This window comes from Marmota marmota, unplaced genomic scaffold (genome assembly GCF_001458135.2).
Source record: "Marmota marmota marmota unplaced genomic scaffold, marMar, whole genome shotgun sequence".
Classification (NCBI taxonomy): domain Eukaryota; kingdom Metazoa; phylum Chordata; class Mammalia; order Rodentia; family Sciuridae; genus Marmota; species Marmota marmota.
The window spans coordinates 15,275,470-15,293,153 of record NW_026000242.1 but is presented as its reverse complement, the minus strand read 5'-3'; the positions used below and the strand labels follow the sequence as shown (position 1 = coordinate 15,293,153).

General features: G+C 34.2%; 1 protein-coding gene across 1 annotated transcript in view; it reads right to left on the bottom strand.

The window, feature by feature from the left end:
* Window positions 1-1,053: 1,053 nt before the first annotated feature.
* The window catches only part of CUNH11orf65 (chromosome unknown C11orf65 homolog), a 30,651-nt gene continuing 14,020 nt past the window's right edge, over window positions 1,054-17,684 (bottom strand). The window contains exons 3-8 of the mRNA XM_015489680.2: window positions 13,611-13,664; window positions 13,283-13,483; window positions 12,166-12,296; window positions 8,803-8,973; window positions 5,460-5,515; window positions 1,054-2,146 (exon numbers count right to left, since the gene is read on the bottom strand). Coding sequence (XP_015345166.1) covers window positions 1,995-2,146; window positions 5,460-5,515; window positions 8,803-8,973; window positions 12,166-12,296; window positions 13,283-13,483; window positions 13,611-13,664 — 765 coding nt within the window. The 3' untranslated portion in view covers window positions 1,054-1,994. The remainder of the gene's footprint in view (window positions 2,147-5,459; window positions 5,516-8,802; window positions 8,974-12,165; window positions 12,297-13,282; window positions 13,484-13,610; window positions 13,665-17,684) is intronic.

Genomic DNA, 17,684 nt, shown 5'->3' with positions numbered 1-17,684 from the left:
CAAGGGAGAGAACTGAACAACAACAGATGAGGTAGAGAGGGAAGATGGGAGGGGAGGGGAAGGGGGATAGTAGGGGATAGGAAAGGCAGCAGAATACAACAGTCACTAATATGGCATTATGTAAAAATGTGAATGTGTAACTGATGTGATTCTGCAATTTGTATTTGGGGTAAAAATGGGAGTTCATAACTCACTTGAATCAAATGTATGAAAGATGATATGTCATGAACTTTGTAATGTTTTGAACAACCAATTAAAAAAAAAACAAGCAATAAACTTTTCCTTGAAGCAAAAAAAACATATTGGAGAAAAGACAGTTTCTTCATTATTCCCCATAATACAGGAAAAACTGTATATTCATATACAGAAAATAGAAATTTGATCCACTTTCACCTTATACTAAAATCAACTCAAAGTGGACCAAAGAAATATAAGATGAAATTGTGAAACCACTAGAAGAAACAGGAAATGTCTTAGACAAAGGTAAAGACAATGACTTTTTAGATAGGACCTCAAAAACACAGAAGCCAAAGCAAAAATTGACAAATAGAATTAGAACAAATTAAAAAGCTTCTGCACAGCAAAAGAAACAGTGAAAAGACAGCCTACAGAATGGAAGAAAATATTTGCCCATTATTCACTGACAAAATGTTAATATCTAGAATATTAAGAAGCTCACAAAACTTAAAAAGAAACAGCAATCCAATTACAAAATGGAGAAATGATCCAACTAGACACTTCTCAAAAGAAATTCAAATACTTGAAAAAAAATGTTAAGTATCATTAGCCATCAGGTAAATGCAAATCGAAACTACAATGAGATACATCTCACTCCAGTTAGAATGACTATTATAAATAATAAATGATAGGTACTGACATGGATATGAGAAAAAAAAACTCTTATACACTATTGGTGGGAATGCAAATTAGCATGGCCATATGGAGAACAATTTAGATGTTTCTCAAAAGATTAAAAATAGATATATCATGTGATCCAGCCATCCCACTTCTGGGTATACATACCAAAAAAATGAATTCAGTATATCAAAGAAATGCCTGCACTCCCACATTTATTGCAGCACTGTTCACAAGAGCCAAGATATTTAATCAGCCTTGGTATCCATCAACATATGAATGGATAATGAAAATGTGGCATATATGCATATGGAATATTATTCAGCCATAAAAAATGAAATCCTGCCATTTGCAGAAAAATAGAAGGAGCTAGAGTCTCTTAAGTGAGATAATTCAGATACAGGAAGGCAAATGCCAGATGTTCCCATGTGGATGCAAAAAAAAAAAAGTCTAAACATAGAGTATCAGATAGCAGAGGGTTGGAAGGGTGGGGAGTAGATTGTTTAAGGGAACTGAATAACAGGTACCAAAATAAAGATAGTGAAGACATTCTAGTGTTCTTCAGCACAGTGGGATAACTATAGCTCACAATAACCTATTATATATTTTATGAAAAACTAAGAGAAGCCCAAAACCTCCAAACAAATTATAAAGAGATGTAAATATTACCCTGATTTGGTCTGTAAATATTATATACACATGTTGAAATATACTGTATACCATAAATTGTTTAATATGTGAATTTTTTAAGATTTAGTGAAGAAATAAAAGAATAAGGGAAAGTTGGAGAGGGAATGGCAAAAGCAAAGCCATTTAGATATGACCTTATATGATTTCCCTAAAGGCTTCAATGGAGGAAAACAATCTGATTACTTTTTATACCTAAATGTAGTATCTTATGCATGACTGTTACAATTATGGTTTATCAGCATTCTAGAACTGATTTCTGTATTTTTCTTGACTACTGTATGCAGTCTAATGTTATTTCTGTTTAATCTTCGTTTCTTAACTGGGGTAGATTCTATGCTGAGAATAGACATACAAGCTGCTTCAGTCAGAGTAAGTTCTCTCAACTGTAACTGGTAAATGCAGGGCTTGAAGGACCATAACCTCAGAAAATAAAATAATGTATTTTATGTTTACATTCTATAAGTGGAATCAGGTGTTACTCTAGTAAAATTTGGTTTTTCATAAATATTGCCATATAAATAATCATATGGTGCTTCCATGTGCACCTCTGATCTATCTTCAGCGTTGCGTGTATCTTTCTGTTCTTGCTCAAATCTGAAACCTAAAGAGAAATGACAAATGATTAGATGCTAAATATGATAAGGTAGATTCATTTAATATGATACTATGGCCAGGTAAGATCTATTCCATATCCCTTTTCACCACTCAGAATAGATATCATATATATATATATATATATACACACATACATACATATACAATTTTAGTTGTTGATGGACCTTTATTTTATTCATTTACTTATATGTAGTGCTGAGAATTGAATCCAGTGCCTCACACATGTGAGACAAGCGCTCTACCACTGATCCACAACCCACCCAGAGTAGATACCTTTCTTTATATGTTGTTTAACTGAAATCATAAATTTCTGCCCCAAATTTCTGAATTCATCCTATTTTCACCACCATATATTATTGTTCTGCAGGACCTGAGGTTGAGTGAAGTTTGATCTAATAACTAGCTGTTTGATTTGGGGTAATTATTAAAGTTCTTTAAGTCTCAATGTCATCTGAAAGTTGGGATATAATAGCACCTACCTCATCCTAATAAAGAGGGAATTAAATGTGATGGTGCGTGTAAAGAAGTTTTCCTAGTGTTTGTCATTTAGTTCTCTGTAATTAACTATTAGCTCTTTATTCACAAATGAACAGATGCCTTTTTTCTTCTGCAGAGCTGAAGTTCCCATATCTGTTCTGGATTTGACCTGCTTCTTGAAGAGGTGGCACACATTCTTCTCTAATGCCAATATCTTCAATTCATCATCTTCACTGGCTTCAGTGATGCAAATCTCCACTATGAGAAATAATTTTTTCTTGTTCTTGTGCCCCTTCTAACTAACATCCTGTATCTTTTCTTTCATGGTGATCTTTTATAACTCAGTAATTTATATAGTTTCTTTTTGTACTTTCCATTCCTTTATATTCTTTGATCAGCCAGTAAGAACCTACTAAGTGTTACACATTGGGATTTCTGTAGCAAAGAGAATAGACAACACTCTGCCCTCTAGTGAAGAAGGTTACCTAAACTGAGCTCTAGAAGACCATCAACGATTAATCCTCCAAAGTGAAAATTGCATCACGTGTTTGAGGTACAGGCATGAAAACAGTGAGGAGCAAGAGGGGGAGCATGTACAAGTAGAAGGCTAGGCCACAGTCAGAGGCAAGGCCATGATCAGTTTAGGCTTTTTTGTGTGGTAGAAGACAATGTAAGGCAGCAGAGTGTGGTCATGTTTAAAAGCATGAATTCTTAGCTAACCTGCTTCAATTAAAATCCTGGCCCTCACACAAATTGTGTGTCCTCAAACAAATCATAGCACCTCCTTGTTTGCTTCTCTGTAAATGCAAATAATAGAACCTGTTTGGTTGGATTGTTTTGAAAACCAAATGAGTTACTACAATGCAATTGCTAAAGAAGAGTTTGTTAGCGAATAGAAGAGTTCCAGTTGTGCTGATTTAAATGTGTAAACTATCTGTTGTGCAGGGAATGGACTGGAGGAGCATCAATTTGGAGGCCACTGCAGAAGCCTGTGGGGGATGGTACCTTGGACGGTGTGGAGGCAACCAGTTGGAAATAGTGAATAGGCTAAAGCTAATGATGACTCATATTTATGGAGTAGTATTTTGTGCCAAGGCACTATTCTAAACTCTTTACAAATATTACCTCTTGCTATCTCACAACTGTCAGCTGGGTACTTTTTTTAAATTCTGGTTTTACAGACAAGAAAATTGAGCTACTGGCTTGCCCAGATCACACAGCCAGTAAGCAGTACAGCCAAAAATCAAACCCAAACTACATGTTTGTTAACCCCTTGGTTTACTGCTTTTCATAGAAGATAAGGCAGAACTCACACTCAGATCATACAGTAACCACAATCAGAATTTGACTATGTTAGAATTATTGGTATTTCTGGGATATCAGGATAGGAATTTAGGGATACAGAGAGAACACTGAGTCTCAAAAGAAAAACATCCATAAACAATGGAAATACAAAACAACTCTGAGCAACCCCACCTTTGTGTGCCTGTGTCCTTGCCTGCAGCTTGCTGATGGGCTGCTGAAAAAGCAACAAAACCCCAAGATAACCACAAGGTGGAGAAACCACTCCTTTGAGAAGCATGTGCATTAAAGACTTTGGTGAATAAGAAATGACCCTAGCCTCCTTATAATAGTAAATTTTGCACACCCCAGTGTGGAAATTTAAAATGCTAAAGAAATGTGATTTAGAAAGTAGCATTATTAGAATAGCAAGGGCAATGTGCAACCACAACAACAATGAGCAGAATTTCATAACCATGCCCTGACTCTACCTCTAGTTCAGTCCCATCTGCTTTTCTACTATAAATGTTAAAACCCCAGAACAAGACAATGTGAGTCACTCTTAAGACTGCCTGCTCTCTGCTCTGAGAAGGTACTTTCACCTTTTGCTTTCTAATAAAGATCTTTGCTAAAACCTGTTTTGTCATTAAATTCTTTTCTGTGATAGTCAAGAATCTGGAAGATCCAAGTAAAGATCTCCTCCACTTCCAGATACCTCCTTAGATCCCTGTACCCCTGCAGAAGATATTCTACTTCAACATGCTGGTTATCACTTTTAGCTTCTCAGTATTCTTGACCACTGGAAGAACAATAGTGGCATAGATCCTAAAAAGTGTTTTCAACATTTTGTGACATTTATTTTGCCAAATAAAGTTTGCCCATTAAAAATCATTGCTGAAGCTGGGAGCAGTGGTGCATGCCTATAATTCCAGCACCTCCAAAGGGTGAAGCAGGAAGATCATAAGTTCAAGGCCAGCCTTAGCAATTTAGCAAGGCCCTAAGTGACTTAACAAGACCCCATCTCAAATTTTTTGTTGTGTTTTTTTTTTTGGGGGGGGGGTACAGGGGATTGAACTCAGGGGCACACAACCACTGAGCCACATCCCCAGCCCTATTTTGTATTTCATTTAGACAGAAGATCTCACTGAGTTGCTTAACACATTGCTTTTGCTGAGGCTGGCTTTGAACTTGAGATCTTCCTGCCTCAGCTTCCCGAGCCACTGGGATTACAGGTATGTACCACCATGCCTGGCTCAAAATTTTTTTAAAAAACATTTAAAAAGGGCTATTATTGCTGAAACCATGAGATACAACTTAAAAAGACACACACACTTTATTCAATCCTAAACAAACTAGAAAATTTCATTCTATTCCCAAATAACAGTCTTACATATAAAGGTAAAAATGACTCCTCATATTCTTTTATATCTATATATTGTGAAGGTTACTGAAATTTTGGATATTTAGAAATGTTTACATATGTGAAATGTATAATTATAGTTCATGAGAATTTCCCAAAAGTATTGCTAAAAATCACCTACCTTTATAGTTAACTGAAGAGTTGCTTGTTGCAATTTCCTTCCAGTTTGCAATATACCTAAGCATGTTATATGGACATTAAATGAAATTGATTAGGAAGCAAAAAGTTAATTCATTAGTACATGCTTAGATTAATTATAACAAATAGTCTCAATGTTAAATTCTTAGGACTTTCCTATATCTTAGTAGCTCACATGTACCTAAGGCAATCACCAAGACAAGGGGATGAAGGAGGTATAAAAATGGGGCCTACCATATGTCATAGTAGTATCCTTTTGCCTTCCCCCCAGCTCCTGTCTCATTTTATCCTGTTTCATTCCTGCAAGATCCTCAGTGAGTACCCACTACGTTAGTAGCTAATAATTTTAAATTTGAAGTATAGCAGAAAACCCTCAGAAGGAAAAGCCAATAGAAAACAATAGAAACATTCTCCTTAGTTTTGGATTGCCAGACCTGTTTCTGATATTTTAGAGGAAATTTAAACTACGTTGTTTATGATTTAAACAATAGTGCTGTCTTTGCAGTATCCATAAAATATAAAAGGTAATATTCAAGTTGGGCAAATGCAGCTAACTCTTCAGCACCCTAAATGGAGGCTGAAATAGTGAGACCATGGTAACCAGAGAAGAGATAAAATAGGAAGAACACATATGATGAGCTGTGAAGATGAGCAGAAGTTCTAAGGCAGATTTCCTGAGACTTATTTCATCTTAGGCCTTATATCCCCTTTTCTAAGCCTCCTTCCTTTCAAATGCACCCAGTCTTACGCATAAATCAGTAAGAAGTTAGCCAAAGCAAGTACTGAAAGGGAGATGGCAGAGAAAAAAATGAGGAAGATTAGAATTGTCACATAACTAACAAAACACTCTGATGTTCCAAGTATTTAAATATTTGAATTATTTTTACGTCTGACTCCTAAAGTTTTTTGCTATAGAAAGGTATATATTGTCCAATAGTATTGAATTAATAATAAGATATAATAGCTGGCTCCTTCTTATTACTGCTTCCTTTTATTGCTCTACTAACTTTATTCTATGGCCTTATATGGGATACTGCTTGGCCACTTAAAGCATTCTGGAAGACAACAGGTAGCATAAACCCCTTTCGGGATCTCTTAGTAGACAGTACTGCTTGTACTTGGCAGAATGTACTTTTAATGGTTGCTCCTTGAATCCAAGAGTAAAAGTTGGCTCTGTCCTTCAAAATGATAATGTACTCAGTTGATAGTTATAATTTATATCTGAAGACATGCAGGGTTTTGTCCCAGGAGAACATCCATTTGTCATAACAAATGCTAGCACAAAAGTCTTTGAAAAGAAACTGGATTTTTACCAATAAATATGTGTTCAAGGTGTGTATGCATTTCTAATGATCTGACTGCAGAAAATTTTCCATAGTACCTATCGATTCTTCCTTTAATTTTTTCCCTTGATTCCAGGGATTGAACCCAGGGGTGCTTAACCACTGAGCCATATCTCCAGAAACACAAGAAGTTTGTAAATATGAGCATCACCACAAATGTGTGAGCAATTCACTGCACTATGATGGCTATGACATCGCAAGGTGATAGGAATTTTTGAGCTCCATTATAATCTTATGGGACCTCTATCTTATATGTGGTCATTGATCAAAATGTAGTTGCATGGCACACAACTATATCTTTCTCATCAATATCTTTTCTCTTTTGCTTTCCTGTTTTTCTTTTTTTCTTTGTAATTATTTCCCTTCTGTATTCTTTTATCTTTCCTTTGGTCATTATTCTCTATGCTTCCTCTGGTCTTTTTCACGTTCCAGTGCTCCACACCTTGATTTTTTTCCTACCCCATTTTCTTATCTCCCTCTAACTTCTCCTACTTTCTTGCATTTCTTTATTGATAGTGTCTTTATTATAATTTTCTTCATCCATGTAATATTTACATTATTTATTGCAGGTAAGTATATATTGAACATTAACAGGTTTTTTGAGATGTAATTCATATGCCATACAATTTACCCATTTAAAGTGTGCAATTCAGTGGCTTTTCACATATTCACAGAGTAGTGCATCTATCTGCATAATCAATTTACAAACATTATCCTTAACCCCCCAAAGAAACCTCACATTCCTTTTTTTGGTGGTGCTAGGGATTGAACACAGGGCCTGTACATGCAAGGCAAGCGCTCTACTAACTAAGCTATATCCCCAGCCCAAGAAACCTCACATTCCTAGCCACCTTTTCTCAACTCCCCAGTTCCCTACTCCTATGTAACCACTAGTATCTACTTTCTTCAAAAGTTTGCTTATTCTGGAAATGTCATATAAATGGAATTATTTAATGTCATGCAAATGTCATATAATTGGAATCCTTTGTGATTGGCGGCTTCTTTACCTTAAAAGTTTCATCAATATTGTAGGATATAACAGTTCTTCATTTATTTTATTGTTAACAAAATAGCACATGATATGGATTTATCACATGTATCCATCAGGTGATGGACATTTGAGTTGCTTACCACTTTTTGGTAATAACTTCATGTGCAGGTTTTTACATGGACATATATTTTATTTCTCTTGGAATGAAATTGCTAGATCATGATAGCAACTTTATGTTTAATCATCTGAGAAACTTCCAGATTGTTTCCAAAGTGGGTGAAACACTGCATGTTTCCAGTATTAGCATACAAGTGTTCCAGTTTTCTCACACTCTCACCAACACTTGTTATTATCTATAGTTTTACTTATAGTCATGCTAGTAGGTACGAAATGATACTTCTGATTTGCATGTCCTTAGTGATCATATTAAATATTTCAAAAATTTTACTATACAAAATTCTAAAAATGTTTTTCAAAGAACATTTTACTGAAAATTTATACCTTGGTTAATATCTCACACAGAAAAAATAGGGAATATAGATTGACAATATAATTTTTATAATTAATTTCATGTTCTTAGCCTTGTTTCTAAACTGCAAAGTACAAACAAAACAGAATTATACTAAAGCATAAGTCTGTGAATAAAAACAAAACAAAAACCACTAAGTCTAATTTTCTTAATTCTTGGATCATTCCTCATTTTTCCTGCTTTTCTTTAGAAAAATAATACTAATTTTTGGAAGATTATGTTTGTGGCCCTAAGACTTACTATGGGAGTAGGAAATGTTAAAAAGAAAAAATAGGGCTGGGATTGTGGCTCAATGGTAGGGCACTCACCTAGCAAGTGCGAGGCCCTGGGTTCAATCTTCAGCACGACAAAAATAAAATAAAATGAAATAAAGGTATTTAAAACAAAAAAATCTAAAAGAAAAGAAAAGAAAGAAAAAATATATGACTGCCTTTCTTTTCCAAGAATAGCAATATGTACTTACTCATCAAAGTTGAGTGTATTGGTCCACTTCAGTACTTCATCTACTTCCCATTCCATCACAGAATCTATCCCACCATCTTCAATACTTTTCATTAGACCTTTTGTTGCTGTTTGAATTAAGCTTACAGTGCCATAATGAGTAGCCCTAGCCATGAGGCTCCCTGTGTAGTACCTAAACAGAAGAAGTGAAGAGAAAGGTCAGTCATTGCAATAGGTCATAACAAGCAGATATGATTGTTATATATTGTTGTTACATATCAATATATATATAAATTAAAACTGGGTATACATTAATACAGTTTTGATCCTATATACCCAGATGCATGTAAACTAAGATCTATATGATAGAATCTTTTGTGGGGGAAAAGAAATAATTTCATTAACCACACTAAACCAAAGAGGCCTCACTTAAAAATCACCCAATAAGCTGCATTTTTTATGATACAGAGAAAAATTAAGTTGTTTAATCACTGAGTCATAGAATTATAGAGTAGAAAGTATGTTAGAGACCAGATAACTAGCTGGCTTGTGTTAACAGTGAGGTAATAAACCCTGGAGGAATTGAGTACCTTCTACAAAGCCATGAATCTAAAGGTAGGTAGAGGGAAATAAAGGGGAAAAAGGAAATGGAGAGGATGAAGATTATCTAGTGAAGACAAACAATATCTTCATGCCAGGTACTTTTCATATACTTTTTTATTTAATTCTCTCTCAAAAGACAGTCATTTGTGACAGTTATTATTTATTTATTTTACTTTTTAGATAAAGAAAGTGGGACTTGTATAAGTTAAAAGACTGTTCAAAATCATGAAGGTAGAAAATATGTAGAAAGCCAGCATTTAAACTTGACTCTAAGTCCAGCCTCTTTTTGACACTAATTTGAGCACATGAATTAATATATCCACCAAACATTAAGTATAAATTAGTCCTTAACAAGAACATAGAAATACAGTCATGCATTGCTTAACAACAAGAAATGTGACATTAGTCAATTTTGTCACATAAACATCACAGAGTATACTTACATAAACTTAAGACATACCAAGGCTATAAAGTATAGTATATTGCTTCTAGGCTATAAACCTGTACTACATGTTACTGTACCCACTACTGCAGGCAACTGAAATACAAAGGTGAGTATTTGTGGACCTAAACATAGAAAAGATACAGTAAAAATATGCTATAAACAATTTAAAATGGAGCTGGGGCTGGAGCTCAGTGGCAGAGCACTTGCGTAGCATATGTGAGGCACTGGGTTCGAGCCTCAGCACCACATAAAAATAAACAAATAAAATAAAGGTATTCTGTCCATCTACAACTATAAAAATTTTTTAAAGAGAAAGAAAAGATTTAAAATGGAACACTTGTATAGGGCATGTACCATGAACAGAACTTGGTGAGTAAGTATATGCTGAGTGAATGTGAAGCCCTATAACATTACTATACATAGATATTATAAACATAGTACACTTAGGCTATGCTGAATTTATTTTTAAATATCTTTCTTTAATAATTAACCTTAGCCTACTGTAAATGTTTTACTCTATAAATTTTGAACACTTGGTTGTACTTTAGTCACTGTAATCCTGTGACCCTTGCAATTGGGTTTCCCTTAACTTACACTGCAACTACAGGAGATGAAGAACTACTTCGGAGCCACTTTGGAGATCTTCTAATTGTCTGCACATTTTTTTTTAAATTTAACAACTTTATTGAGGTATAACTGATGTACAATGAACCACATATTTAAATTACACAATTTACAGTTTTGACACGCATACAGCTTGGGAATGCATCACTACAATAAAAACTGAATCTATCCATCATCTCCTCCCCCAAGTTTTCTTGTTGCCTTTTGTAATCTTTCCCTATTTCCTCCCTGCTCATTTCCAACCAACTATTTATTGATCTGCTTTGTAACTCTAGATTTGTTTTTAACATCTAGAATTTTATGTAAATGGAACCATGTAATATGTACTCTTTTTGTTAGCATCATTTTATTTAGCATCATAATTTTGAGATTGATCCATGTGGTTATGTGTATCAATAGTCTGTTCCTTTGTATTGCTGAGTGGTATTCACTCATTGTGGATGTAACATATTTGCTTATCCATTCACCTACTCATGAGCACTTGTACTATTTCCAGTTGTGGGCTATTACAAATAAACCTGCTATGAACATTCACATTCAATCTTTTTGTGAACATAGTTATGATTTCTCTTGGGTAAATGCCTAGGAGTAGAATAACTGTGTTGATTAACTTTTTTTTTTAACTACCAGACTGTTTTCCAATTAGCTGCACCAGTTTGCACATGCTCCGTATCCCTTGCCAAATACTGGTATGGCAGACTATTTTAGCCATTCTGGTGGGTATGTGGTGGTAACTCATTATCATTTTAGTTTGCACTTCCCTCATGCCTAATGATGTTAGTCATTAAATGAGTTGCTAATTTGCTATTAATATATCTTCATCAGTGAAGTATTTGTTTAATTTTTTGTCCATATAAAATTAGATTGTCTTCTTTTCATTACTTTTGAGAATTTAAAATATATTCTAGCCAGGCATGTTGGCACACATCTGAAATCCCAGTGGCTCAGAAGGCTGAGGCAGGAGGATCACGAGTTCAAAGCCAGCCTCACCAATAGTGAGGCGCTAAGCAACTCAGTGAGACCCTGTCTCTAAATAAAATACAAAGTAGGGCTGGGGATAACTCGGTGGCCAAGTGCCCCTAGGTTCAATCCCTGGTACGAAAAAAAAAATTCTAGATTCAAGAACTTTTTCAGAAATATATTTTGTAAAATGTTGCTATTATTTTTACCTCACATTTCTATTTTTGTAAGAGGTTGTTCAAAGAACAAAAGCTTTTAAATTTGAAGAATGCAGTTTAATATATATTTTTTAATTTTATAGTTCATGCCTCTGTGTCCTGTTTTAAGAAATGTTTGCCAGAACTAAGGTCACTAAAATTTTCTCCTTGATTACTTGTAGATGTTATGGCTTTTGCTCTTATCTTTAGATCTATGATCTCTTGAGTTAATTTTAGACATAACATAGAGTCAAGTAAATTTTAGACGTAACACAGAGTCAAGTTTCATTTTTCTGCATCTCAATATCTAATTTGTCAAAAAAGCTATCTTTTCCCAATTAAATTCTCTGAGCACCTTTATTGAAAAATCAATTAATATATGTGTGGGTCCAGTTCTTAAATCTATATTCTACTGATGTCTACTTTTATGCCAATACTGCAATGCCACCATTGTAATACCTTTAAAAGTCTCCAAATCAAGTAGTTTAAGTTTCCCAAATATGTTATTTCCTAAAGTATCATATAGGTTTTTAGTAGGTCTATTTCATTTACTTACATATGCCTCATCCATTCTATTTTTCGAATTTTTCTTTTCTTTTCCAAATCTTGCCTTCTCTTCAGTTTAGAAAAGTGAAATTCGCTTTTCTTTTTGCCTTCCATCACTTCTTTTTCATCTGGTATCCAAAACTACTGAGAAATGAAAATTGAGATATAAAGTGTTGACATACTGATTGTGGATTTCTCTTGCTATAGATAAGAACTTTTTTGTCTTCATCAGGAATATACCAAGATAGAAACAGGAGAGAGGATAAACCTTTTCAAGGTATTTCCAATTAAGTCACCAGTGAGAAATACATAGAGCCTTCAGAAGCACATGCTATAGAAAAACAAACAAAGTATTTATGGACTAAAGTACTTTGTATTTGGCAAGTTAATAAGTAGACATATTCTAAGAGTGTTTCTCGTCTCACATGAACAGATCTGAACTACACTTAGTGCTGTTGGCTTTTGATGAATCTATCCCTCAATGATTAATCAACCCTCCAGGCACACTCAGGATACATACTTCTATTTTGTCCTAAGTCTCTATGGGTTCCTCTGAATGAAACTTTCTCCAAACTAGTTGCCTACTTTCCCACATCCAATTCATCTCCCATGCCCAATCACACTATGTAACAAAGAATTTTCTACCACCCATAACACCATGTATTTGCCTTTATTAAAGTACTGAACATACTTGTTGCACTGAACTGAAATATCCTGTTTACTTAACTGTCTCCCCAATTAAAATGGCAAACTATTTGAGGGGAAGAATCATATCTTTTTACCACTGTATGCCTAATGCTTGCACGATTGATAGAAAGTCTGTTGAATGAATTCACACTTCATGTTTCATACTTAGTATATAAAAGTATACATAATCTATATGCCAAATATATATAATCTGAATTCCAGAGAATATCTAAAGATGGCCTAATATTAAAGCTGATTACTAGAAGTACAAGTAAATGTTAAGAAAAAGAGATAAATTGCTACTCTTAGAATTATTAATCCTAGAACAGTTTAAGCAAATTTTATCAATAACTAGCAATTATTATTTTTTAAAATGTTCAAAGAGAAAACAGTATCTAAATGTATAAAATTTAAAATTACTAATATTTCTCTTTTCTTACTCTATCAGAAACAGGCCTCCAGCCATTGTTTTCTATACGACGATACCAGCCACTATGATCCTCTTCTTGAAGATGATCATTTTTATTATGCAATGTATGTTTTGCTGGAAGATTTGTGTAATCTCTAGGGCTGTTAGCACACAAATCTTCAATATGTCTGTGAGTAAAAATTTTATAGTATATATCAGGTGGAAATTTAATCTGTAGATGGAAAAGTTCAAAGTATTATTGTAATGCAATTACAAACATGATTATCATTTTTAAAAATTCATCTTTTAAATTTTACAAAAATGTGCTTTAAGATTATTAAAGATTCATGTGTACTTACTCCACCTAATCTGAATCGTACATGAATGCCAGCAGCAGCATCTAGAAGTTCTGCCTATAAGAAAGTACATTACTCTTCAATGTTCTGTATATATCATCTTGCTGCTTCTCATTCTACTATTTTAAAATAGTTGCTGGATATTGATTACTTACAAAATAGATCAGGTGAAAAGAACTCAAATAATTAGTTTTAAATTAAAAAATTTTTTTCAAGCTAAAGACATAATCTCTTACAGACCCAGTAACTAAAATAGCTTATATGACAACTGAAAATAAAATGGTACCAAACTATTTCCTTTCTATACTACATACAAATATAAAAGTCAAGCAACTTATTATTCATAAAAATTAAGTCATCATTAAGTCATATATGTTTTACATATAAAATATTATTTTATAAATTCAGGAAAAGAAAGATGATTGGTCAACCCAAGTTCAACACCAGATGATCTTTCCTAATTAGGTTTTGTTAAATCAAAAACCCAGGTTTAAAAATTGTAAGTATTACATATAATAGGTTTTCTACATTGTAGTGCTTTGTTCAACATCTCTAGCAATTAGAGAAATGTAATCAAAACTACTCTAAGATTTCATCTCACTGCAATCAGAATGGCAGCTATTAAGAATACGAACAACAATAAGTGTTGGTGAGGATGTGGGGGAAAAGGCACATTCATACATTGCTGGTAGGTCTGCAAATTGGTGCAGCCAATATGGAAAGCAGTATGGAGATTTCTTGGAAAACTGGGAATGGAACCACCTTTTGACCCAGCAATCCCACTCCTCCATCTATACACAAAGGACTTAAAAACAGCATACTACAGAGACACAGCCACATCAGTGTTCATAGCAGCACAATTAACAATAGTTAAACTGTGGAACCAACTTAGATGCTCTTCAACAAAGGAATGGATAAAGAAAATGTGGTATATATAGGCAATGAAAAATTATTCAGCATTAAAAGAGAATAAAATCAGGGCATTTGCAGGTAAATAAATGGAGAATATAATGCTAAGCAAAGTAAGCCAATTCTAAAAAAACAAATGCTGAATGTTTTCTCTGATATAAGAATGCTGACTCATAATAGTGATGGGGAGGGAGCATGGGAGGAATGGAGGAACTTTAGATAGGCAAAGGGGAGGGAGGGTAAGGGAAGGGGCACGGGGGTAGGAAAGACGGTGAAATGAGATAGACATCATTACCCTAAGTACATGTATGAAGACACGAATGGTGTGACTCTACTTTGTGTACAACCAGAGATATGAAAAATTGAGCTCTATATGTGAATATGAATTATAATGCATTCTGCTGTCATATATAACAAATTGGAATAAATTTTAAAAAATTTTTAAAAAAAGAAAAGCTAGTTCAGGAATAGAAATGCACTAGACCTTAAGAGATGGTGAAAGGAAGTTTGGAATGAAGTAAGAGCACAGGTAAGAGAAGCTGATAGGGGGGCTGGGGATATAGCTCAGTTGGTAGAGTGTTTGCCTCGCACACACAAGGCCCTGAGTTCAATCAATCCCCAGCATCACAAAAAAGAAAAGAAATAAAAGAGAAAGAGAGAGAGAGGCTAATGGGGATATGAATAAAGGGTTACAGAAAAGACAAAAGATGCATCACAGACAAAATGTCTGTGTGATTTGGGTGAGCAGTGAAGGGAATTTTTGTGTTTCAAAAACAAAACTAACAATGAACTTTTTAAAAAAAATATTTATTTTTTAGTTGTAGTTGGACACTATACACTTATTTTATTTATTTATTTTTATGTGGTGCTGAGGATCGAACCCAGGGCCTCGCACATGCTAGGTGAGCACTCTACTGCTGAGCCACAATGCCAGCCCCACAGTGAACTTTTTAATGTACTCATTTCCATGTAACCAAGAAGCAATCAAGAATGCTGTTTCACATGTTTAAAAAAAAAATGTGTTGTACTAGCTCTGAATCATTATTCCTCTAACAGAGGGTAATGTCCCACCTAAGCCCCAGCTTTCTCTGTGTGTGTGCCTCTTGTTTCTCAATCCCCTATTGGCCTCTTGCTGGTCTTTCCTGAATTAACAACCAGGCTGAGAGATTGTGCTGTGGCAATATATGACACTACCAATCAAATCAGAGCTGAGCAGCTATACCAATTTAAAAAACAATTGAATTAAGAGCAAGAAAAACTTTGGGGGTTAAAGAGAAGCATTACATGATGATAAAGTGGTCAATTCTCTAAGAAGACATAAAAATCCCTGATGTGTATAAACCTAACAGAGCATAAACTTATATGAGGCAAAAATTGATGGAACTACAAGGAAAAACAGAGGAATCCATTATTATAGCTGGAGATACCAATACTCCTCTACTAATAAATGACAGACTCAGTAGGCAGAAAATCAGTAGGGTCACAGTTGACCGTGACAGCACCATAATTGACTAGATCTACTTGATAACACTTCATCTAATAGCAGAATCTACCTGAGAATATTCTTTTCAAGCTTATACAGAAGAAATACCAAGATAGACCATATCTGAGTCATGAAACATACCTTAATAAGTTTAAGATCAGCAATAGAAAGACAAGAGGAAAATACCAAATGCTGGGTATTATAAATAAAAAAATATGTTCAATGAGAAGTCTACAATACAATAATAAAAACTAGAAAGTACTTAGAACTGAGAAAAGAACTTATCAAAATTTTCAAAATATAGCAAAAACAATGCTTAGAAGAAAATTTATAGCATTGAATTCATATGTTGAAAACAAGAAAGATCTGAAATCAATAATCTAATGTTCCACCTTAAAAAGCTAGAAAAAGGGGCTGGGATTGTGGCTCAGTGGTAGAGCGCTTGACTAGCATGCATGAGGCACTGGGTTCGATTCTCAGCACCACATGCAAATAAATTTTTTAAAAATAAAGGTCCATCAACAACTAAAAAAAATATTTTTAAAAAAGAAGCTAGGAAACAAACAAACAGTTACTTGGGAGGCTGGGGCAGGAGGACAGTCACAGCAATAGTAAAAGATAACAAAGTTAGAGAACTGACACTACCCAATATCACAAGACTTGCTATTAAGCAAAAGCAATCAAGACAATGTGATACTGGTGAGAAGATAAACAAATACATGAATGGAGCAGAAGAGAAAGCCCAGAAATAGACCTGAATAAGTATAGTCAACTGATTGTTGAAAAACAAGAAAAAGTAATTCAACGGAGAAAATATGTCTTCAATAAATGGTGGTGCAATTCACAATAGCTAAATTATGGCACCAACCTAGATGCCCTTCAGTAGATGAATGGATAGGAAAACTTTGGTATATATACACAAATAGAACATTACCCAGCATTGAAGAGAATAAAATCATGGCATTTGCAGGTAAATGGATGAAACTGGAGACTATAATGCTAAGTGAAGCAAGCCAATCCCCCCAAAACAAAGGCTGAATGTTTTCTTTGATATGAGGATGCTGATTCATAATGGCCTTGTGGGGGAGATATGGGAGGAATGGAGAAAATTTAGATAGGGCAAAGGAGAGGGAGGGGAAAGGAGGGGGCAAAGGGGTAGGAATGATGGTGGAATGAGTTAGACATCATTACCCTAATACATGTATGAAAACTCAAATGGTGTGAAAATACTTTGTGTACAATCAGTGACTTGAGAAATTGTGCTCTATATATGTAATATGAAATGAATTGCATTCAGCCATCATGTATAACAAATTAGAATAAATCAATAATTTAATTTTAAGAAGTGGTGGTAATGCAACTGGAGGAAAAAAGGAATATGATACAAATCTTATAAAATATTAAGAAGAAATCTAAATGAATTGGGTTGGGTGACAATTTTTTTTTAAGATACAACACCAAAGTTATGACATGTGGAAGAAAATATTATAGATGAACCTTAGTAAAATTTAAAATTAAGTTCTACTCTGTGAAGATTACAAATAGTATGAAAAGATGAGCCATAGACTAGGGAAAAAAATATTTTCAAAATATATATCTAATAAAGGACTGGTATTGAAAACATGTGAAGAACTCTAAAAACTCCAAAATGAGAAAATGAAAAACTTGATTTAAAAATGGGCAAA